The sequence below is a fragment of the Mangifera indica genome, chromosome 15 (assembly GCF_011075055.1).
Source record: "Mangifera indica cultivar Alphonso chromosome 15, CATAS_Mindica_2.1, whole genome shotgun sequence".
Taxonomy (NCBI): Eukaryota; Viridiplantae; Streptophyta; class Magnoliopsida; order Sapindales; family Anacardiaceae; genus Mangifera; species Mangifera indica.
The window spans coordinates 4,072,856-4,096,545 of record NC_058151.1 but is presented as its reverse complement, the minus strand read 5'-3'; the positions used below and the strand labels follow the sequence as shown (position 1 = coordinate 4,096,545).

Below are 23,690 nucleotides of genomic sequence, written 5' to 3'. Positions count from 1 at the left end.
ATGATAATTTTAAGAAATAAAATATTAAAAATAAAATGGTAATTTAATATTTTAAAAATGTGCCCATGTTTTTAAATTAATATAGTTTAATTTTAGATGGGTAAATATTTTTTATATATAATTAAAAGGTGAAAAAAATGTTTTTATATCAAACCTTTTTAGGCAATTTTCTCTATGATATTAATTAAAATAGTCAAAATTTTATCCACTTAAATCTTTTTAGGCAAACCTACAATCATTTTACTTTTATAAGCAAATTTATTTGTAATTCTAAAAATACTCTCCTAGCTTTGTAAGTGTCATACAGGGTGCGTAGGCGCGAGAATGAATGTTTGGTTGCGTGCGAAGTGCATAGTGCATACAAGTGCGTGCACCCTCATATATATATATAAACAGAGTGCGAGGGTGCGCGCACTCTTTCTTTTATATATATATATATTTAAATAATATTATTTAAAAAATATCATAAATATATATATATTAAATATTATAATATTTAATATAATATATAATAATAATAATAATTTTTAAATATATATTATATTATAATATTTTATATATATATATAAGACACAGTGCGAGGGTGCGCACACCCTCACACTGTTATATATATATATATATATATATATATATATATATATATATATATATATATATTATATATATATATATATATATATATATATAAGAAAGAGCGCGAGAGTGCGTGCAGAGTGCACGCACCCTCGCACTCTGTTTATATATATATGAGGGTGCGCGCATTCGTACGCACCGCGCACTTCGCACGTACTCACGCATTCCGCATGCACTCAAGCATTCCTTCCTGCGCCTGCCCTGTATGACACCTACAAGGCTGGGAGGGTATTTTGGAATTACAAATAAATTTGCTTATAAAGGTAAAATGCCTGTAGATTTGCATAAAAAGGTTTAAGCGGATAAAATTTTGCATATTTTAATTAATATCCCAAATTGTATATATAATTTTGAGCAATAAAATATGTACATATTTTATTGTATAAAAATAAGGCTAAAAGATTTGTTCCCACCCAAGGTTTGTTTAATTGTCAAGGTTCCATGGTTAAGTTTAAAAACCTCAAATCTCATTCCTTTATTAAAATTTATTGTTTGAGTTAAGAGTAAAAATATAATTAAAAAATTTTAAAAATTAAAATTTTATCATATTTTACCCTTTTAATCTAAAAATTTAATAATTTTTTTTCATTTAAAATTTAAAAAGTGATCATTTTTTAAAAGTTTTTTTTCCCTCATTGGAGACACGAAACTTGTTATCTATGAGTGCGCTCTCTCCCTTTTAGTTGGTATTTTCCTTCCAATCTCTTCCCTAGCTATTTTCATCTTTGATGAGAGCAATGAGAAAGACTGAGAGGGAGAAAGAATGTTAACGACTAGAAAAGAGATGATCATTAGAGAGGTGGTGAAAAATATTTTAAGGGAAAATGATAATTTTTCAAATCTTAAGTAAGAGAAAATTATTATATTTTTAAACTAAGAGGAGAAAATATGATAAATTTTTAGTTTTTTAAATATTTTTAACTAAATAACATTTTTACCTTTAATCTTAATAATGAATTTTAACAAAAAGATAGATATTTAAGTTTTTTAAACTTAACAAATAAAACTGTCATTTTAGTAAACATTAGGTAGGAATAAATCTTTTAGCCCTATAAATAACATGTTATGTGATTGATTCTAATTTTTTTTAAATTGAAAATCACCTGACTCCAATATGACAAATCTTTTTTACTCCTAATTATATATTTAAAAATAAAAATAGTTGCATATTACAATAAAATAGTTGCGTTAGTGGTAAATTCGTAAATAGAAGTTGGTTGAAATAAAATTATTCAATAAACAATTCTTTTAAAAGACAAAAAACCCCACAGCCGGAGCTGTTTCTCCCAGACACATAATAAAACCCTAATCCTTGCAGCATTCAACAAAACCCCTTCTTTCTTTCTGGTGGTAGCGGTACGTCATAAACCCTTGATACATAAACCCTGAGACTGAGACGGTAACGGGCAAAGCCACCGAGGAAACAACTTTTATCAGTTTTGATTTGCCATGGCAACCTCCATAGCTTCGCAGTTACAAGCTGTCAAGACATTGGTGCAAGCCAATGAAGAACCGCTCAAGAGGCCTTTCACGCGCCCTTCTGTCTTATTTAATCCTAAAGAAGCTGCTGATGTAGATATTGAAACTATTCTAAACATAGCACTTTCAGGTTTATTTTATTTTCGTCGCTTGTTTTTTTGATTTATGTTTCCCCGAGAAAATACTGTGATTTTTCTTTGAAATTAATTTTTGCGTTAATCTAGTTCAGTAATGTTATGAGGAATATTTAACTGTGAAAATTACGGGGAAACGATAGAGATACTTTTCGTGGATATTCTACAGTATTAAAATTGATGTTCTTATATTTACAACTTAGATTAGTTGTTGTATTAAATAATCAGGGTCGTTCTTTCTCTTCTAACACGTGAAAGAATTGCTAATTATTTTGTTTCATTTTTAATTGATGGAATTCAGTTTTTATTGATAACAGTTGAACATTGGAGATTGGTGATCGTTTAATGTTATAAATGTTGGATATTTGAAAGGAGTAATTTGACTTCTATAATTTTGGTTAGGAGTTTCCAAAAGTAAGTTTTCTGGTTGTTTGCTGTTTGATTTTCAGGGCTAGATGTTCTTATAAGTGTCAATGAGCGATTCAGAAACTATAAGAATGATCTATTCAGTTATAAAAGTAAAGATTTAGATAGAGAATTGATGGGTATAGAGGAGAACAATAGGATTGACACATCAATAAGTTCTTATTTACGGTTACTTTCGGGACATCTTCAACAACCTGCATCACTCAAGACCCTTGAGTACTTAATTCGCAGACACAAGTAAGTACTATGCTTAACAGTACTTGTTCAGTTTGACTGTAACTTTTTATTATTAGATGCTATTTTTCTTTCCTGTTCTGTGTTTAGAAGTAATGATTTGAGTTTCAGGATTCATGTATACAATACTGAGGAGTTGATTCTATGTTCTCTGCCATACCATGATACCCACGTGTTTGTTCGAATAGTGCAGTTACTTAACCTAGGGTGAGGAGCATGTTACTCTTTCACATTGTTAGAATTGATGCAGTAGGTTTGATGCAATTTGCTGTATTTTGATCGCTCTTTCCTTGTTATGTAGAAATAATAAATGGAAATTTCTCGAAGGTGTTAAAGTTTCGGGTGCACCACCACCTAGGGCAGTCATAGTGCAGCAGTGCATTCGTGATATGGGGGTGTTGGAGGTCTTATGTAACTATGTAAGCTTCTGCTGCATTACCAACTGGTAGTTTGGTCAATACCATGCTATAGGTTTAATATGATTGACTGTTCTGCTACAGGCAACTCCTACAAAGAAGTTTATGCCTTTGAGGCCTGTGGTCAGCTTTTGTACAGCAGTTGTTGTTGAAGCTTTGGGTTCTGTTATGACTATTGATAGTGATGCTGTAAAGAGGATCCTTCCATTTGTGACCTCGGGACTTCAGCCTGGTACAATAGGAGGTTCAGATCACAAGGTGACATGTGAAACAAACTGTTATTGGATAGGGTTGGATACCTGTTATCAACTCTTTATAGCACAATGATTGTTAATAGATAGGACATACTTGTATATAATCAAAGGAGAGACATATTGAACTGCATATGAAATTTGAGCCATGAAAATTTTATTTCTTTTTATTTATTATAAGAATAAAGGTGTATATTTGTGCTAATCTTATCTAGATTTTTGTTATTGCTTTTAAGTTTCTATTAGAATGTTCTGAATATTCATTTTGTGAGTTGCATTCTACTATTACTTTTAATTTCTAATGGAACCTCTGTATCTTTTGTAGGCCAGTGCTTTGATGATTGTTGCTTTACTATCAAGCAAAGTTGCATTGTCTCCAAAACTCATCAAAAGTTTAATTCGCTCAATATCTGAGACAGCTCGAGAAGATGCAAGAGAGTCGACTGACCTGCAGTGGTTTCGATTGTCAATGATGGCTTTAATTAACCTTGTACAGGTACTTATATCCATAAGATGATTCAATTTATGTATAATTATCTTTAGATTCCACCGCATAGCTAAGTTTTGTATGAAATATATTTACACTAATGAACACACGCAATCACACGATGTCCTGTTTCTATGTTACTTTTCAATTTTGGGCTGTTTCATACATCTATAAGTACACCATGGACAACTTGTTCTCTTCTTTGTACTACTTAATTATATATAAATTTTTTGAGTTTCTTTAAAATAAAAAAGAAAAAAACTGGAACCAATGATCAATTGTTATAATTATTTTAATTCTGTATTAGAAGATAGAAGAAAAAGTTGTTGTGCTCAAAGAATTTGTCTCAACTTTTGTCTCTAAGCCATTTCTTGTTTTATTTTGTTTATAATTTTGCTGACTCGTAATTTTGACGCCAAAATCGGCACACACACACAAAGGTGAAAACAAACAGGTTTAGCATTGATTTTTGTTAATTTGTAATGTTTAGGAAAATATGGTTATTTTTATTCTGTTTGTTTGCAATTAGTTTTGTGGTTTTGTCCTTCACTTTGGTTTCCATAAATTTTTTCCTCTGTCAGTTGCAACCTGTGGATGTGTTTCCAAAGAAGGCCATAGACAGTTTGAAGGAAATCAGGTAAGCCCCAAACGTTCTTTGACATTTTTTGCATCCATTGTCCAGTGGTGGAGCTAGATACTTCATTCAAAGGTGGTAATAATGCACTTGGGCATAGGAGATGAAAGAGTAATTTTTAATTGGAGGATAATAAATAAATTGGATTGATTACATAATTTAAGGTTCCATCATCCCATAGTAATTTGTGAAGCAGGTAAATAATCAACAAGGTTAAGATTATTTAAGTTTGCTTTAAGCTGTATTATTGTATTACATTGTTAGAAACAAAGATTTGCGATTGTGTCTAGTTTTCAGACATTATGATGCATTTTAGGAGTCTGGGTGTAATTGGGATCTTGGCCAAAAAAGAAACAAGGAAAAAAATGGTGAAATTGGTTTAGACTTATACCAATTCTTTAGATTGTATCCAATATATTATTTAAAGCACTCAAGGATACAATTCCATTCATTTTTATTTTTAAAGAAAGCAGAGGCTGTGTATTGAAATAAAAAGATGAGGAGATCATTTTTGGACCATAAAGAATAAAAAAACTGAAAGGGAATAAATCTTTACTAAAAAAACATTTAGTAATGATCCCTCCCTTGAATAAAGTAGCCGACAGTTATGTAACAGCATCCCACAACCCCCTCTTAATTGAGATTTTTTTTAAAAGAAGAGTCTTGAAATTTCTTAGCTATAGAATCCAAAAGGAAAGGGAAAAACAAACTTAACCCTAAAACCTACTGCTCTTCCTTACCAAACTCCAATTATTTTTTCTAGTCAAATCACTCAACTTTTATCTGAGATAACAGATTCTCCAAGGCATTTGGATTTCTTTACTCCAAATCCAATAACATTCTCCAGACCAAGTGAATCACAAGAACTTGGAATAAAACATTTTAATTTTGATTCATTGATGTGGATTTCTGGTCCACACATTTGTAGGCTTTTCCATTTAATAAATTTTTAGTGTTTTATCAAAAAAGAATTGCATGGTCACTGGGTCCATGCTGGTACCCGACCACTGTTTGTACCTATCAATTATTTCCTTCATTTGGATTTTCCAAGGTTATTTATTTATTTTTGTGCATTTTCAAGGGACATTGCTGGTGTTCTTTTGGGATTGTCTAGGGAGTACAATATTGATAAGTTCCTTGCTTTGCTTTTGGAATCTCTGGTTGACTACAGGTGTGGAAGTGTTAACTTTTTTTGATTATCCTGTAAACTTGTATCTTTCCTGTTCATCACTTGAAATTCATTTTATTTGATGTGCAGTTCCTCTGATGACCTGTGCCTTCCTGCTTTAATATCAATAATAGAGAATGTTCCTATAAAGAATTTAGTTGATCATGTGACCTCTAAGGTTCTTTTATCTTGTCTGAGGTTATCACAGAAGGATAACAATTTACCTTCCTCAGGTAATTTGCATATGGACCTTTATGTGTGGTTGTGTCATTTGGCAGATCCTTCAGTTTTTCATAAGCGTGTTTCCATTGACTGAATTTTAATTTTACAACTTTGTTGAGTATTCAGATTTTCCTACTTTTGGTTGTTTATTCATTATTTTTTAGCATAAAATTGAAAAGCTACTAGGCCAAATGTTTCTCTACTATTATATGTTTTGGTGGGTAATCTTAATTCTTACCATGATATGGATTGTTATTAGGTTGCTGGGCCAGGAAAATCTTGCTTGTTATTAACATGAAATATCCTTCTGAATTGCATGGAGCAGTTCGCAAATTTCTTGAGGTGTGTCTTCAACTTGTCTGTTTCTTGCTTTGGTTTTAGATGTCAGATTATGATCCTTTGTATCTTTTTAACAGGACACCAAGGTACAATCCAAGAAAGAAGACACAGTATATGAAGTTTTGTGTAAAATGTTGGATGGGAATATTGATTTGTCGGATGCTATCTCAGATTCAAAAATATGGTTTGCATTGCACCACCCGAAGGTATGGAGTTCTGTAAGAATTATGAATTTGTTATTTGTGAACATGTGCTCAAATCTTCTTATACTGGTGTAATGGAAAATAGCCTGAGGTCCGACGTGCTACATTCTCTGGTTTGAGCTCAGTTGGAATTTTGAAAGCAAAAGCTGTTGACACACAGGTACTTTCAATTCACTATACCATATTATCTTGTTCAATGTTAGTAATTTTGAAGAGATAGTAACATGTTCCATGTATTAACTATATATGTTTATCTTATTGGGTTATTATTAATTTAAATCTTTTGATACAAAACTACAGTAACTTGTATTACATCAGATGGATATACAAAAAATGAACATGCTGTCCACTTAAACTTGAGACTTCCTTGAAAGGATGCAAAAATGACATTTGCTTTGCAGTTAGTGTTGAAGAGTCTTGAAAACTAAGACTACAAAGACAATGTGCTCTCTAAACAAACTAAAACAAACTTGAATCTCACCATATTAATCCAAAACCCTTTCCAAATATAGATGGATGAAGAATAATAATAAATCCTAAATTATTTTAAAAATAGAGACCCAAAAAGAAGTTGAACTTACTCTATTCCTTAAAATGTCATTTTTTTTAATTTATATATTTTTCATTGACATTGTTTTGTTTAAATTTCTTGATTGTCCTTACTTTTAGGTGTAGAAATATTTTTTGAGTTTTCAAGTTGATATTTATTTTCTTTTTCTAGCTCTTGTAAAGTGCTGTGTTTTGAGTTATTTCTACCATTTTATTTACTTTTTTCTTTTAATAGTAGACTAACCACTCTGTATTATAATAATAAAAGAATAATGTGAGACATTTCAAGTTTGTGTCATAACTGTTGCATCATAGTGATGTAGCTTCAATAAGAGGTTGGCTTATCTTTATAGGGATTTGTCAAATTTTTCCCTTAAGGACAGATATTGTGGGCACTTCAAAACCTAAATTTGTTTATATCCATGCAGTACTTATAAGAAGACAAAATAAACTTTCATTGATGTATCTGTATAATAAAAATTTTGGATTGTATTGTAACTTTTGCCATTGGGGAAAAACTTAAGAACACCCTTTGCTTTATTATTTCACATTACTTGGATATAAAAGTTGGCATATAAACTTGTTACGTAAGACATTACCCTGTTGGAACATGATAGACATGTGAATCACTTGCCCACAAAAGTCGAAAAACCGAGGAAGGGGTAACAATTCTATGCTAATTCAAGAAAGTTGACCATAATAGTTTCAGCTTTTAGAATAAAATTTGCCTTTATGTGTCACTTTGGGCTTTGGCTCTGAAGGATCTTCAAATTTTCTCTTCCTTTCTCTCTCTAGTCTATGTTAATTGTAAGGGAGTCTTGAGGTATTTTTACATATATATTTTTAATTTTTTATCAGGGAGGGGGTAGTATATATCAGGGTTCTTACATGTGTACTTAGCCTGTCTTTGGATAGGTTGGATGTCCTTTCTTAGGGTTTTGTCTGTGTTGTGGTTTGTTATCTACATTTGTATCTTTTCCTTAAAATAATTATTATAAAATTTCCTTAGGCAACACCAAGGTCTTGTTTGGTGGTAAAAGCCTTTGGTTTAACTGAGGCGTTAAGATTTGGAATGAGAATTTCTGTGTGAGAGATCGGTATGAAAAAGTGTTATCTGTTTGCATTTGTATCTGTAAAATTGTGTCCACATCTTGAAATACCATGTGTTGTATACTAATTTTCCAATTAAAGAACTTAACTATTGTCTTTCCTGTTGTCAGAGGCTTGTAACTATCAAAGATGCCATATTGCGCCAACTTCATGACGATGATCTAACCGTTGTTCATGCTGCTCTGTCTATTGATGGTTTGTCCGAATTGATAAGTTCTTCTGATCTTCTTGCAGCAATGGATGACATTCTTAAGAGATGTGTTAATATTCTGATCTCAAGTAAGTATAATTTTTGTATGTGTTATGTCTTTGATTGTTTATTGGTTTATCAGTGCTTATCATATCTACTTATTTTAGCTGGTGTGAAGTTCTCTGTTAATATATGTGTTTGTATCTGCTTGGCTTAGAGCCATTGTAGTGTTAACTCTCTTTGGTTTTAGTTGCATTCTTGTTCACTTGTGAGTTGCATTCTTTTTCATGTGCTAATTATGATATGTTTTTGAATGTTTTTGGTTTAAATTGTAATTTGCTTGTCAAGATCTTAGACTCTTCTTAGTTTATATTCCTTATCATTTTAGAGAAAGGCCTAGTGTGACTCTCTAAGGAAAGCTTTTTGACTCAGGTTTTCTTTGAAGTAGTTTTGAGACATGCTCAATCTTAAACATGAAATTGGTTACCTACTTTAGATATAAGAATATTTCATAGTAATTTGGCCTTGCGTATCCTGGCTATTACATGTTTGTTAAAAAATTATATTTGCTGCAAATTGTACTACTCAGATTTGTCTAATTATTAAGTTCTGCTCGCAGGTGTTTGTGATAAAATTACTCTAGCTGGTGATGTTGCTGTTTTGTGCCTGAAGATTGCCTCTACCTTACATAATAAAAATGAATTTTCTAGGAAACTCTCTGCCATGATGTTTCCGTTTCTGCTTATTCTGCCTAAGGTATTTTGCTCTTGTGTTTATTTTTGGTTTCTAAAGTTTCCATATTGCAACCAATTAAGCAACAGGGTTTTGTTTTATTGTTTATCATTTTTTCATTTGTGATTTTGCAGACACAGAAAGCAAATTTAAAGGTATTGCAGTTAGTGAAGGAGCAAAAGTTGCCATTTTATCAGAATCTTGTGGTTGTTTCAAGCAACCTAAAGGTAGCCGTCATGCATGTGTTTTTATAACCTGCTGATTAATTGGTTTAACTTTTTTTATTTTTTGGAAACAAAGTTGAGAATTTGTTCAATGGTCATTTAAAGGTTTTTCGAGTTGTGGCGTACAAGTCAGTGAGAAAATCTTCATTTCTCAGTGTAAATTCTTTTTGGTTAAGGTTTCCTTGTATCTTGATTTTTATTTTTTGGGACTTTCATGAGTAATAATAGAAAACAAAGTTGATTCAAAATTTTGGAACTAATTCTTTCACCATCTGTGCAGATGATTCATATTTTGAACTTTGCATTACGTTCATCTTTGTTTTACTTTAAGCTCTCTGTAATATCTTTAGAAATTGATGGTTTTTGCGATTTGTTATCGTACACCTTAAGATTTTGGTTTAGAAGTATAGAGATTCTTTTGCTCTCCATTGTCAATGTTTCATGCGAAGGTGGTTGCATAACTTGTATTTCTCAATCATACTTTAGTTTGTCCAAAGGAAGAGAATAATCAAGTTCTAGTTTTATTAAATTATCTCTTCATCTTTTTGGATAGTGTGATATCTGAACTGATAACCAAGCTGATATCAATAAGTTAACCTCATGTTTACCAGTAGATATGATCGTGATGTTCCCTACTTCTTAATATATGTAGGACATTGCTATAGGTTAATAGGAGAATCTTTAGTGCAGCCATTATGAAGCTTTCTTGCAGAGCATTAAATGTGGCTATTACTTGCAAGTTAATACATTTGTTCAGTAGTTAATGGTTAAAATAATTCTGAAATTATGATCTGTTGAAAATTGCAGAAGTCTGAACCTGGAACCATATCGTCAACTAATATGGACATTGTAAGCAGTTTGGCGAAAACATTCTCGAAAAATCCTGATGAGTATTTGTCCTTGCTTGCTGAGAGTTGTAGAGATTTCAAATTGTCAAAGACACTGTTCTTTTTGGTTTTGATGCAGTCGTTGCTGATGAAGAATAATGGTATGTGCTGCATTTTTCACTCTAAAATTTAAATATTATAGTTGTACCTTCTGTTTATCTTATTATCCATGTCTTGTTTGGAAAAATTGTCAAATGATTTTAGTCTATCTCAGAATATCTTTTTTTTTGCATATAGTGTACATTGTCTTCTAGTTATTTTGCTATATAATACTGAGAGGTTGTATTATATTCTTTTGGATCCCAGGAAGTGGTCTTTCTTTAGAATTTTTTCAAACTTGCTTCTCCGTTCTGAGGACTGAGTGGGAAGTTTTTGCTCATGCTGCTGATGGTTACATGAAAGAGGTACCGAGATGTGATTTATTGGGTGAATTAGTCTCTCATCATATATCCTATTTTACATATATAATCATATAAATGATTGATTTTTTGTCAATTGGATGTGACTTATTTTCTGATTGACAGTTCAATGCAGAAATGTTATCTTGGGATTGCAGAAGATATTTAGATCAGCTGTTTGATGCTGATATTGGGGACTTAAATATGAAAATCCTAGTGTGCACATTTTGGAGGTTACTTGAGGCATTTATTTCGACAATGCCTTCAGATGTGTTGCTGGTTGGTCCTCTTCCCTGCTCTGTTGGCAAGTCATTGCTGCCATATTTTTGGTTTAACTATACTAACACTTTGTACTTTCAGGATGCTGATGAAGTATGGTTTAGCAGACTCCAGGACTTGTTTGTATTTTTTGCAAGCGCAAATTTGAATCATGTTTTCAAGGAACATCGCCAATTCCTTGTTTCAAAATGCAAAGTCTCTCCTGTTCATTTTCTGACTAGACTTTTCACAGAAGAAGGTGCTTACTTTTGTTTTTTTTTATCTTTAATGCTCTCTTATAATTCTCTAATCCTTTTGGAAGAGCAGTGTCATATCTGATTTTCTTTTGGCTATGAATGTGTCAATGTAGCTTTATTTTCTTTTCAAAAAAATAATTCTTGTCTTGTATCTTGATGATGGATCTTTAGCACATGTTTAAAAAGTTAATCTTATTGGGATTTTCTGTTTGATTGATTTGCTTCCTTATGTTCACTTTTAGTTCCTTGTTTTTATTTTTTCTTTTTAAAGTTTTCATAAGATTAAGTTTTTCTGGGCTCTTCATAGATTGTAAAATTGGCTTTCTTAACTTAGTGACATCATTTCTTACATCTTTTCCTTAATGCCTACTGGCCTTCTGTTTATTGGCCAAATTAAGACATGAAAAAGAAATTTAATTTCGTCATTTTGGTTCACCGTCTGAAATTGGTATACTAGAGAAAATGTAATACCTGAGGTGGCTAAATGATTGCATGATTGATGTAGGTAGAATGAAGTGAGAATTTGTTCTTGGTAGCTTAAACTGTTGTGAATAACTTATTCAATGGTCTCAAAGTGTTTGTCGCTGCAGTTCTTGTTTGTTTGCTTGTTGCATTGTATTGTATGAACTTGGCAATTTTATCCTTGCATGTGCTTTTGTAGGCTGTTTGTCGTAGATACTTAATGGTTTCTCATTATAATAAATTTCTGAAAATCGATAAATCTTCTTTTATTTCTGCAAAATGCTAGTACCAAACATGCTTTTGTTGTTTTTATTCCTAGATACTGTTTTCCAAATACTCCATTTGAGAACACAACTGAAAAACCATAGAAGAGAAAGAAAAAGGAGAAATACAAGATAGAATTTGAGGGGACCTACATTAAAATTTAATTCAAAGTACAAAAATACAGTTTCTCATTTTCATTTAAAACTGTTTTAGAAGCAATTTAATGACATATTATTATGTGGGCTTTTACTTTGTTTTTGGGGTTTATTATTATCAACTGATTTTCTTTTTACTGACAAATAGTTTGTATGAGACATAAGAGATTAATAGTTGTTTGGATGTTAAATATCTTGATTAATATTTTAAAAATGTATTAGAACGTTAGGTAACTTTTAATTTCATTGGTATGTTGAACAGTTAGTTGACAGTAGTGTTTCTGATGATAGGGCATTTCATTTTGCAGATGTTCCTCATGCTGTCCAAATGGAGAGTCTCCACTGTTTTGCATTCCTTTGTTTTCAGTCAGATGATAGATTGTTATTTGAACTTCTGGCTGAATTCCCTTCCATTCTTGTTCCACTGGCAAGTGATAACCAGGTACCACTGATTCATCCTTTACCACCCCTTTCTTTTTGTTGGTAATCTCTTTGACACTGTTTTCAAATGCAGTTGCCTGGCAGATTTGAAAGTGGCTAATTTTGTTCTTTTTTATTTATTTAGTTATAGGTGTAAAGTGGTTTGTCCAATTTTTATGATGTGTTGTCTTTCTTTCCAGGATACAAGATTAGCTGCCATGGGCTGCATTGAGGGTCTATATGCACTATGGCGTCGTGTTGACTTTTCTAGCAAGAAAAATGGTATACTTGCAATGGCATTGTATTTTGCATGTCCTGAATACCTTTATTTTTGGTTATAAACATAGTTATTGAATGGGTCAATGACAGGAAATGTTGCTATTTGGAGTCATTTTCTTGATGAACTTTTGGGCTTGATGGTTCAGCAAAAAAGGCTTATCTTATCAGACAAAAATTTTCTTGCTTCCTTTATGACATCTCTACTTGGCTCGTCATTACATGGTTTCTTAGTCCCACAAAATATTGAACAAAGGTATACCTTTAATGCAAACAAAATTGCTGACCATCATCACTATTGTTCTTCAATGCATTTGTGCTTAAAATTAATTGATGCTTCCCTAACATTGTTGCTGTCTGACTTGCCCATTGTAACACTGTTTAATTTGTACATTATTCTTAATTAGTATTTCTTCATCTTGTGATTGGATAATTTTTAATTATTAATTGTTGGTTCTTTTATTAAAACTTTTTTGATGTTCATTTGTGAGGAGCAAACATTTTATTGTAGGAGACAGCAGGCGCGAGGAAAATGGGTCCTTCTTGCCCTCTAAATTGTTGATTGCCATCATTATCATATTTTTTATCTTTTAATTTTTATAACAACGTTTTGTTTGCTAATTTGGTGGTTTTTCAATGGAAACTTGTACTAGTTTTTTTAACTGTTTATGCATATTTGGTTTCTGCATTTTCCTGTTAGCATTTGTTTGTCTTTACTGAACATGCATGATAATCCTGGCTGTTTTTACCTTAAACACTTTCAGATTCGATCAACCTACAAAAGAAAAGGTTCTTGCTTTCATCTTGGGTTCTGCTGTAAGACTTTCTGCATTTGGGAAGGTTTGCCTGCTTAGATCTGTTCCTTTACAATATAATTATCAGATTGTATCTATTCATGGTGAAATGGATGTTGTGTTTCAGGTTCTGACCATTATTCTTTTACACATATAAATGATGATTGATGGGATAAATGTTGATTGGGATTTTTTTTGGCAGCTAATGATTCTTTCATTGCTGAAAGGACTGGGCAGTGCAATTATGTATGTTAAAGATGCCAGATCTTGTTTGTCTGTACTTCTGGAAAGGCGCAGTCAATACTGTTTTGAGCTTAATAGGTCATCTCAGAAATTGTCCCAAATTGAAATTAAAATTTTGTGCCTTCTTTTGGAGGTAAATATATATCGTTTTCCCATTTTAATTCTTTTACACTTTAATATTATGTGGTTTGATGTGAATCCTGTCTGCTGCCTGTAACAGAGCTGTTGTGCTACACTCTCCTCATTTGATGAGCACGATCTAAAGGGCCATTTGTTGAAAGCTTTGCAAGTAAGAATGTGTTTGTAATTTTTTAGGTTCTGGTCTTTATTATTGATGCATTCACTTTTATTTTTATTGACATTTCCCTTTGCATTGTTATCCATTCAGGTGGATTTTAGGTCTCTGGAAGACCCTGCATTTGTTGAACCTTGTATTACTGTTCTGAAAAAGCTAACAAATCAACTTTACAGTGGATTGACAACTGAGATGCAGGTACCTTTATTTATATGTGGAGTTATTTCTTGGAATATGTTTTCTGATTGTAAGCTTCTCATGGTAGCTATTTGCCTTCTTGTGGCATAATACTGTATGTATACTCTGGTGTGACTGAACATATTCTCTGGTGTGTCATGGCAGCTTGTCATTTTTAGCATTTGTTCTTTTGAATTGAAGGGTCACCACTTGAATTTCCACATCTTTTTTTGTTTATGTAGCATTCTGTGAGATTAATTTAGAAGTAAACGGTACATGTAATGCCATTAACTCTTACTTTAATGCTTTGACATGGTTCAAAGTGTCTTTCTGAATCCTATGTGTTTGCCTGAGAATAATCTCCAAAGTCTCAATGTAATGTGATGAATGTGCATACAAGATTTTTTTCCTTTGATTTCTATCGTTATATTAATGATCAATAGCTTAAGAGAAAACATTGTTTGATTTGTTTAATAGTTTTTTCTTTCATGGCTGCAACCTAATTTTATAATTCTTCTGTCAACCAGGAGTGTTTGCTTTGTCACCTGGTGCTGCTCTTTCGGCATGCTAATGGTGATGTACAAGATGCAACTCGAGAGGCCTTATTTCAGTTGAATGTTCGTTATTTATATCTACTTTGTTTAAGTTATATTTTATTTTATTTTTATTCTTGGCAGCATTTTGTCTATGAAAAAGGTTTTGAATAGAAATGCAACTTATTACTACTTTCCACAAGCCATTGGATAATATGGAATAATAGAATCTACAGGGTGCTAAATTGTTGCAATTTATATCCTTTTGTGGGGAATTTTGTTGTAGTTTTTGGAGCTTGATGGATTGAATCAATAATGATACAAAGCCACCTTAAGTTGTGTTTGTGGTTCAAAAGTTTTTGAAATGATTGATTACTTCTGTAAAATGTTCGAAGGAAAAGAAACTTGATTTGTTGACTGCAATAAAAACTGTTGACTAGTCTGAGATAAACTTACAGGGCTCTTTTGTTTTTGGCTTTAAACTTGATGGAATAATTTGCATAGTGTAAAGTTTCTCTTGGAGAGTATGTTCTGCTTGTCTGTTTATGCAATACATTATAAACATTATGGATTAATTGGCACTGTACCATATTTTGCAGATTACTTGCTCCACGGTAGGTCGGATACTCGATCCTCTTTTGAAACAGGAAAATCTCGTAATGGGATCAGTGTATGGGAAAAAGAAGAAGAACGCAGCTGATAAACAGAAGTCTGACCTGCATCTGGACATGATTTATAAAGGAGAAAATGCGCTCTCTTTTCTTAGCTCTCTGCTTGACATACTGCTACTTAAGAAAGATATAGCTAACAGGTGTTTTTTTTTTTTAAAATTGCATCTGGTTCTGTACGTCAATCTTTAGAGCTATACCTAGTGATCAATGATTTGCCAATTAGATTAACTGCTTTGGATTTAATCTTTTTAGGGCTTTGCTTCTAGGGCCCTTATTTAAGCTTCTTCACAATGTCTTTTTGGATAACTGGCTACACACCAAAGATGAGAAGTGGATGGAAGCTTCATCTGGCATTTCTGAGACCATTTCAAGCACACTGATTTACATTCAGCAGACTCTTTTAATAGTGCTGGAAGACATTTTTGCTTCATTTATAAATGATACTCCTTTAAAGGTTTGACCTATTTATTGTTCCATGACAGTGTTAATTAAGGAATCCAACATGTGTTCATATCTGCTGTTTTCACCTTTGGTTTTCGTTCTTGTAATTTTTTTGTCACATCTTACATGCCAGGATGACATACTTAATGTAGTAGACATTAGATTGTTGGTTGAGTGTGCTTGTTCTGCAAAGGATGGGGTTACTCGGAACCATGTATTTTCACTGTTATCGGGAATTGCAAAGGTTGTTCCAGACAAACTATCAGACCATATATCAGACATACTTGCTGTTGTTGGAGGATCAACAGTTTCTCAGGTTAGTTGATATCAATGCTTCAATGAAGTTGCAATCTTGGTTTTTTATGTGCAAAAAAAGGGATGTTTTCACTTATTATTTCAATTTAACATATTTGGTCCTATGATCTGAATGCACTTTAAAATGTCATTAAATCCTGAAAAGTCTTCTTGACAGAGCTCATCAGTTTGGCTGTGGATTTAATTTGAACTAAAATCTATCCTCATTTACTATATGTTGGATATGGATTCTAAAACAGATTATTAAAACTTGTTATATACCCCGGTTTGTCTAATGTTTTCTACATTGTTCCTGTTTACAGAGTGACAGCCATTCACAACATGTTTTTGAGGATCTCATATCTGCAATTGTGCCCTGTTGGCTATCAAAATATAACAAGAAAAACGAATTGCTTCAGGTGATTTATCAATTTTTTTTTTTTTGTTCCAAGCACCTTACTCCAATTGTGATAGTTGTCTGTGTTCTAATCTTTGTAATTTTATTTTTAGGTTTTTGTGAATGTGTTGCCTAATGTTGCTGAGCACAGAAGGCTGTCAATTGTTGTCTATCTATTAAGGTATTATTTGGATTTACATATTATTATTCTTGTTGGTTCTGTAATTTCTACTAAAGTTGATATACTTATATTCAGGACTTTGGGAGAATGTGATGGTTTGGCTTCGTTGCTTGTCCTCCTTTTCCACTCCTTGGTTTCAAGGAAAGAATTATCTTGCCTTGGTGATGCACACAGTGCAGATAATTTTGTATCTTCTGCACAAAGAGAGTGGGCATATGCCTTTGCTGTACAAATATGTGAGCAATATTCATGTGTCCTATGGCTTCCTTCGCTTGTTATGATGCTTCAACAGATAGGGATTGGTAATTTGGAAGTAATTTCTATGGAGTTGCTACTGGCAATGCAATTCATTTTGCACAAGATGCAAGATCCAGAATTTGCATTTAAGTGTAAATCAACAGAATATTTAGATAGCATTCAGGTAAGAACTCATCTGCTTTTGAATTATTAAACCTAGATTTGTTAGAAGGTATTGGTTCAATTTCTGGAACTTCGTGGGTTAGGTTTTTGTTTTGACTGAGGGAATTTGGTGGCAAAATGTCATGGGAAAGCTTGGGGGCTTCTTTTATATATTAAATATAAGATTAAAAACATCTTGGGAACCACAATGCCGTTAGAGCCCTATATCCTTGACATTTCCTATGCATCTTCATCCTCGTCTTGCATTCCTTTATTTGAATTACTGGTTAACACAGGGCAAAAGCTGAACACTGTGCTTACCATGATGCAATAACTGAAATTAGTTAGTTCCAGTATTTCGTATTACTTTATGCTGACCATAACTGCTTTTACAACTAGTCCTAAGAATTTTGATTTTGTAGTACCAACCTCATGAAACTTAATTTCTATTTTTTAAAAATAAATTTTTAAATGAACGTGGAGTATATTTTAATGAGAAGTTGCATTGTCCTGATCAGCATTTGTTTGTTATGTATTTTTTCCTGTGGCTGTTTTTTGAGTACATAAGGAGGTTCCTGGTTTTTGTGGCATTGCCAGGTTTTTTTTTTTTTTAAGGGTATTTTTGTTGATAGCTTGTCTATTCCTAAAACTCTGTCCTTGTAAATCAACATTCTTTTCATACCATAGTTTTTCTTGTTTCTTTTTCTTAGAAGAAAAAGAATAAAGCCTTGATGGAGTAACAAAAGTATCTCCTGCATGGTGGGATACAATTTTTTTTTTTTTTTCTGAGAAGACGCTGAATTTTGTAAATATAATGCTTATTTTTTTAATAGGAAATACACGCAGTCACAGACACACAAATATATGTAAAAATATAATTTTTAGCAAAATGGATTTCATGACTTTTTCCAACATTTGACACAAGTATTCAACTGGTGAGATATCATTAATTTTGCGTACAGTCTTTGAGAAAGAAATCTACTGAGTCTTTGTAAGCTTGCTATACAACTGCATTCCACCTTCTGGTTCCATATTACCCATAGCATTAATTGACTTGCGAACAATGGAGAGATAATCTATGTTGCTTTCTTTTAGAGTATGTTGTTTGACTTTTTGATAGGGAGTGCAGTCATCAAAGTTACAGATACATATTGTACTTGCCTGCGTGTGATCAGTGGGAATGCTCATTATAATATCTCAGTCAACTATAATTTCCTTCATTTGTGAGTTTTAATCTTATGGATATTTGGCTATGCAGAGAACACTTGAAGAACTTATGGAGCAGATTGTTTTCCTCTTACAATATGTTGACAGAAGAGGAAAACAATTAAGTGTTAATGTTGCTATTAGAAAAGAATTGAAGGAGTGTATGCATGCTGTCTTGAGGACTATTACAATGGTCATGATGCCCTCTGCATACTTTAAAAGCATCATTAATTTGCTTAGGAATGCGGATGGCAATGTGAGAAAGAAGGTATGTTGTTTGCTTAATTCATTTTTTAATCTAACTTCTGTATATAAGAAATGCTTATGTTTTTTTACTGGTGAATGTTTGAAACATCAAGTTTTGGTGGGGGAGTGTCTTGCAAATCAATTCCTTTTACCTTTCTCATGCACTGACTGTTATTGCTTTTGATTATGCTTATGTATACTCTACCTGTGGATGCATACACTTGAAGTGATTTTGTTACTATTCCATTTGTAACTATATTCTTCAAATTTGATTCATTTTTAATGTATAAAGTTGTACTTGTGAGCAGGGTCTTGGGCTTTTATGTGAGACAGTGAAGGGCCATGAGTCAGTTAAACCAAAGCACAAGGCGAGAAGAGAACTTAATCCAAATTCAAGTAGTCATTGGCTTCATCTGGATGAGAATGCTTTTGAATCTTTTAATAGGATGTGCTTGGAAATTGTTCAAATAGTTGATGACTCCGCTGGAGAATCAAACATTTCATTAAAACTGGCTGCAGTTACAACTTTAGAGGTTTTAGCCAATAAGTTTCCTTCATATTATTCTGTCTTCAACGTGTGCCTAGCATCTGTTACAAACAGCATTAGTTCACAGAACCTGGCTATCTCGTCTAGCTGTCTCCGAACAACTGGTGCTTTGGTCAATGTGCTTGGGCCAAAGGCATTGGTGGAGCTCCCTTGTATAATGGAGAATGTGATAAAGAAGTCACATGAAATCTCTACCACTATTGACTTTAAAAACGAATCTGATGATAATGTAGCTCTGAGAGAATCTCTGACAGCATCTGTTCTTATCACCTTGGAGGCAGTTATAGACAAGCTTGGTGGTTTTCTAAATCCATACCTTGGAGATATTACAAAAATTTTGGTGCTTCATCCTGAATATCTGCTGGGATCAGATTCAAAACTGAAAGTGAAAGCTGATGCAGTTCGAAGGCTTCTCACTGAGAAAATTCCTGTAGGTTTCCTCACACGATTGTTGTTTATTGATTTTGGAATGAAAATTCTTTATACATCCTTTATGAATTCCTTGCAATTGATATAAAATGATTGGCCTTTTTTTCTCCAGGTTCGACTTGCTCTGCCACCCTTGCTGAAAATATATATTGGTGCCGTTGATGCTGGTGATGCAAGCTTGGTAATTGCTTTTGAAATGCTAGGAAATGTTGTTGGGAGAATGGATAGATCATCTGTTCGTGGTTTCCATGGAAAGATTTTTGACCAGTGCTTGATTGCTCTTGATCTTCGGCGCCAACACCGTCTTTCAATTCAGAACATTGATATTGTAGAAAAGAGTGTCATAACTACAATGATTGCTCTTACAATAAGATTAACGGAGACTATGTTTAGGCCTCTTTTTATCAAAAGTGTAGAATGGGCAGAGTCAGAAGTGGAAGATATTGTCTCTATGGGAAGCAAAAGTATAGATAGAGCGATAACTTTCTATGGCCTTGTAAACAAACTTGCTGAGAAGCATCAGTAAGTTGACTAATTTTATGTATTTCTGTCATGATATATATTTAGCTTTTCAGATTTCATATGATCTTGATTTTTGTTCTTGCTTTACCTCATGGATATGGTTAGATTATGTTGATTGAATCATTATAGCCTAAATTATATTTACTTAGACCTTATGATGTGTCATTGAGTGCATGTTTCTCAAAAAATATGCACATTTTATAATTGGATAGAAGGTGGGATTTTATGATCTAGGTGCTCTGGGATTAAAATCTGCCAAAACCATTTATCTTCCTACACAGTTATACATTTTGTAAGTGCACGTGTGTGTATAAATCTTTCCCAGTTAGTAGGTATCTTTTTCTATATTTTAGAAATTTACTTATTTATTTCAATTTTTTAAGTAGGAGCATAACATTTTCTCCTTGATTCATGTCACTTAAATGCAGGTTTTTGTTCGTCCCTTATTTCAAGTACTTACTTGAGGGTTGTGTTCGGCATCTTACTGACACTGGAGATGTAAACTCTGCTAATATGACTCGTAAAAAAAAGAAGGTCAGGACTCAGGAAGCAGGCAATGTAAAAGAGCAAAACAGTTTATTATCAATTACTAACTGGCACCTCAGGGCTTTGGTCATATCATCATTGCATAAATGTTTTCTCTATGATACTGGGAGCCTGAAGTTTCTTGACTCCTCAAATTTTCAGGCTAGTCAATCTCTACCTTTTCTTCTGGATGGAATCCATTATTTTTTGTGCATGGAAACTAGTTAGAATGGTGCTCTTACTGAAAAATAAAAATCTCAGCTCTCGCATTGTCTGTGGAGCAGCTAACTGTGAAGTTGGATTTATGGCCAAATTTTGCATTATCTCAATATTAGATATTCCTTTATGTGATATATATATATACACTAATTATATCTTGGTTAATTGCCCTTGATGCTTACATTTGGAATCTTAATTTTTAAATCGCCTAGTTTTGTGAATCTTAATTGAGGGAGGCTGGGGGTTTTGAGTTGACATGTTTTTTTTTTTCTTTGTGGGTTTTGAGGTACTTTAGTCTCTCCTTCGGTGTTCATAGGCCCAAGATTTTTGAGTTTTTTGTAAAGCTCTAATGCTTATACAGTCGACACCAAGTCTACCTTTGTATTTCTTTTTATACGTTGATATACTGATGTTTCCATAAAAAAAGTGGGGAGGCTAGTTCCTTTGTTTTAAGATGTATGTTTATTTAATTTTATTTGTTTTGCACAGCTGAGGTTTATCTGCTGTTAACCCTGCGGTTGATACTGAAAATCTTTACTAAATTCCTAAATCCTTCATAGAAATTTGGCTAGCTGATTTGATATTGTAGAACGTAATATTCTATAGTTACCTTGCTAGTTGCAATATATATATTGATTGGTGAGTATACTAATTAGTGAACTGCCAGAAAGTTAAATTTTAATTATGCTATGTAAAAATTAAAATTTCAAATGTTCCTTTTGTGTGCCTTCTCAATTTAAGTATGGTATAGTTGGAGAGGGAGAATGTTTCTTGATTAACAGTGATTGTACTATTAACAGTTATGATTTCATGCCAACTCTTATTCATAGTGGAAATTTCGTGTAGTCCCTCTTCTTAATTCTTTCACCTTTTGTTCCTTCTTTTGCTTTTATGTAATGTTGAAAGTGCTTTGCATGTTCTTGCAGGTTCTATTAAAACCTATTGTCTCACAGCTCATCGCAGAACCACCAGCTAGTCTGGAAGAGCATGTGAATGTACCATCTGTGGATGAAGTTGATGACTTGTTGGTTGTTTGTATTGGTCAAATGGCTGTTACTGCAGGAACTGACCTTCTGTGGAAACCCCTGAACCATGAGGTGAGATTTTGATTTTTCCGATTTCGCTATGCTAATTGTAGGAAGGATAATCCCCTCATGATTTAAATGCCCTTTGATACCCAGCAATAAGACTTTGGGACCTTAATTTTAAGTATCAAAAGGTGATACTGAAAGTTAAGGAACTAGAAGATATAACCAGCTGTCACTGTGTCATTGGAAGCATTCATAAGTTTTTGGTGGTTTTCCCTTGTCATCTCTGCCTTCATTACTTTTGGAATCAGTTTCTTGCTTAGCATAACTTCAATTTGGAACCCAGTTTGATTATCATGTTGAAGTGTTTTTCCCAAACTTTTTGGATAACTTGGAGAGCAACTGCTTGCTTTTTTCCCAAAATTCTACCTTTATATATAGTACTACTATTTTTCACTTGGATGTTATTAAGATTTGATTCTTGTTTATTTCTAAAATTGTTATTTCATATAAGTTTTAAAATTGAAATTTTGAATCACGGCAGGTCTTGATGCAAACTCGTAGTGAGAAGGTGCGGTCTCGAATTCTGGGACTGAGAATTGTGAAGTACTTTGTTGATAACTTAAAGGAAGAATATCTGGTTTTACTGGCTGAAACAATACCCTTCCTTGGTGAATTGCTAGAGGATGTAGAGTTACCTGTGAAATCTCTAGCTCAAGATATTATAAAGGAAATGGAGTCTATGAGCGGCGAAAGCCTTCGACAATACCTGTGATGTACTTTGTCTGTACACATTCAATTTTGTCATCCAAATGCGATAATTGAGCCAATGTATTAGGCTTCCAGTTTTTGAGGGGAAACTGTAAATTAATAGTGGGTTATAAGTTTTGTAGTTTTAGGCAAAACCAATTGGTTCAATCTCAGTTGGTTCCAGTGTGGAACAGGTATAGGACTTTTAAGTATTTATATGCTTGGGATAAGTTAATTCCTCGAGTAAAAATTGCCCATCGAGTAAATTATGAACATTATGTTGTGCATCATTCTCAACAAAGCCATCGTTCTTGTTTAATGTGCTGGGGATATTGCCACTTAACTTGCCATGTTTACTGACTTTTGATAAAAAAAAAAAATAATTTTCTTTCACAATTATATCACTTAATTATAAATTTCTACCTTAATATTTATAATTATATCAATAAGATTTATTTGTACGCTTAATTTTATGTAAATGACTTCAAATTAAATAATTGATTTTCTTTTGAAAAAGAAGTCTTAAAAATGTGAATATTATGGAAATTTTAATTTAGTTTTGTAGGGAGATACGATATAGTTAATTTTTGAGGACTAATGTTATACCTATTTAGAATAAAATTATACATATAAATAAATTTTATAAATGTAATTGTATCCATAAGTGACAATTTGTGATTAAATAGGGCAATTATTTATTTTTTTTCTTTTTCAGAAATTATTTAATCATATATTACTATATAAGCGCATATGAACTAGTCTTTTACTTCACAATACCAAATCCCCCTTTTGCCTAAATTAATATTTATTTAATTTGTGAAAGAGAATTCTCTTAAATAGGAGTAATGTCATGTATATTCATTTTAGATATGTATTTTATACGTGTTATTAAGTAATTAAGTATTATTTTATCTTTAATTCAAAAGAGTAATGTTATATATACATACGATATGTACAAATAATAATATGAGAGATAAAATGATAT

General features: G+C 32.6%; 1 protein-coding gene across 1 annotated transcript; it reads left to right on the top strand.

Annotated features, from left to right (window-relative positions):
* Positions 1 to 1,950: 1,950 nt before the first annotated feature.
* Positions 1,951 to 23,021, top strand: LOC123197847 (uncharacterized protein At3g06530-like). The gene is made up of 39 exons (XM_044612297.1): positions 1,951 to 2,242; positions 2,696 to 2,909; positions 3,018 to 3,113; positions 3,208 to 3,325; positions 3,407 to 3,580; positions 3,899 to 4,069; positions 4,642 to 4,697; positions 5,776 to 5,865; positions 5,953 to 6,095; positions 6,344 to 6,426; positions 6,501 to 6,629; positions 6,712 to 6,786; positions 8,396 to 8,564; positions 9,095 to 9,231; positions 9,342 to 9,434; positions 10,239 to 10,419; positions 10,625 to 10,722; positions 10,843 to 10,995; positions 11,077 to 11,233; positions 12,421 to 12,554; positions 12,733 to 12,814; positions 12,902 to 13,064; positions 13,573 to 13,648; positions 13,805 to 13,978; positions 14,066 to 14,134; positions 14,234 to 14,338; positions 14,845 to 14,934; positions 15,450 to 15,661; positions 15,774 to 15,975; positions 16,096 to 16,278; positions 16,580 to 16,675; positions 16,767 to 16,834; positions 16,910 to 17,255; positions 18,492 to 18,707; positions 18,994 to 19,662; positions 19,774 to 20,183; positions 20,612 to 20,870; positions 21,854 to 22,024; positions 22,500 to 23,021. The coding sequence occupies exons 1-39, from the start codon at positions 2,083 to 2,085 to the stop codon at positions 22,728 to 22,730; spliced, it is 6,453 nt and encodes a 2,150-aa protein (XP_044468232.1). The 5' UTR covers positions 1,951 to 2,082; the 3' UTR covers positions 22,731 to 23,021.
* Positions 23,022 to 23,690: the final 669 nt, after the last annotated feature.

Coding starts and splice junctions, on each gene's coding strand:
- LOC123197847 (XM_044612297.1), top strand. CDS start 2,083: ATGGCAACCTCCATAGCTTCGCAGTTACAAGCTGTCAAGACATTGGTG. Junction 13,649..13,804: donor GACTTTCTGCATTTGGGAAG/GTTTGCCTGCTT, acceptor TTTTTTTGGCAG/CTAATGATTCTTTCATTGCT. Junction 14,935..15,449: donor AGGCCTTATTTCAGTTGAAT/GTTCGTTATTTA, acceptor CATATTTTGCAG/ATTACTTGCTCCACGGTAGG.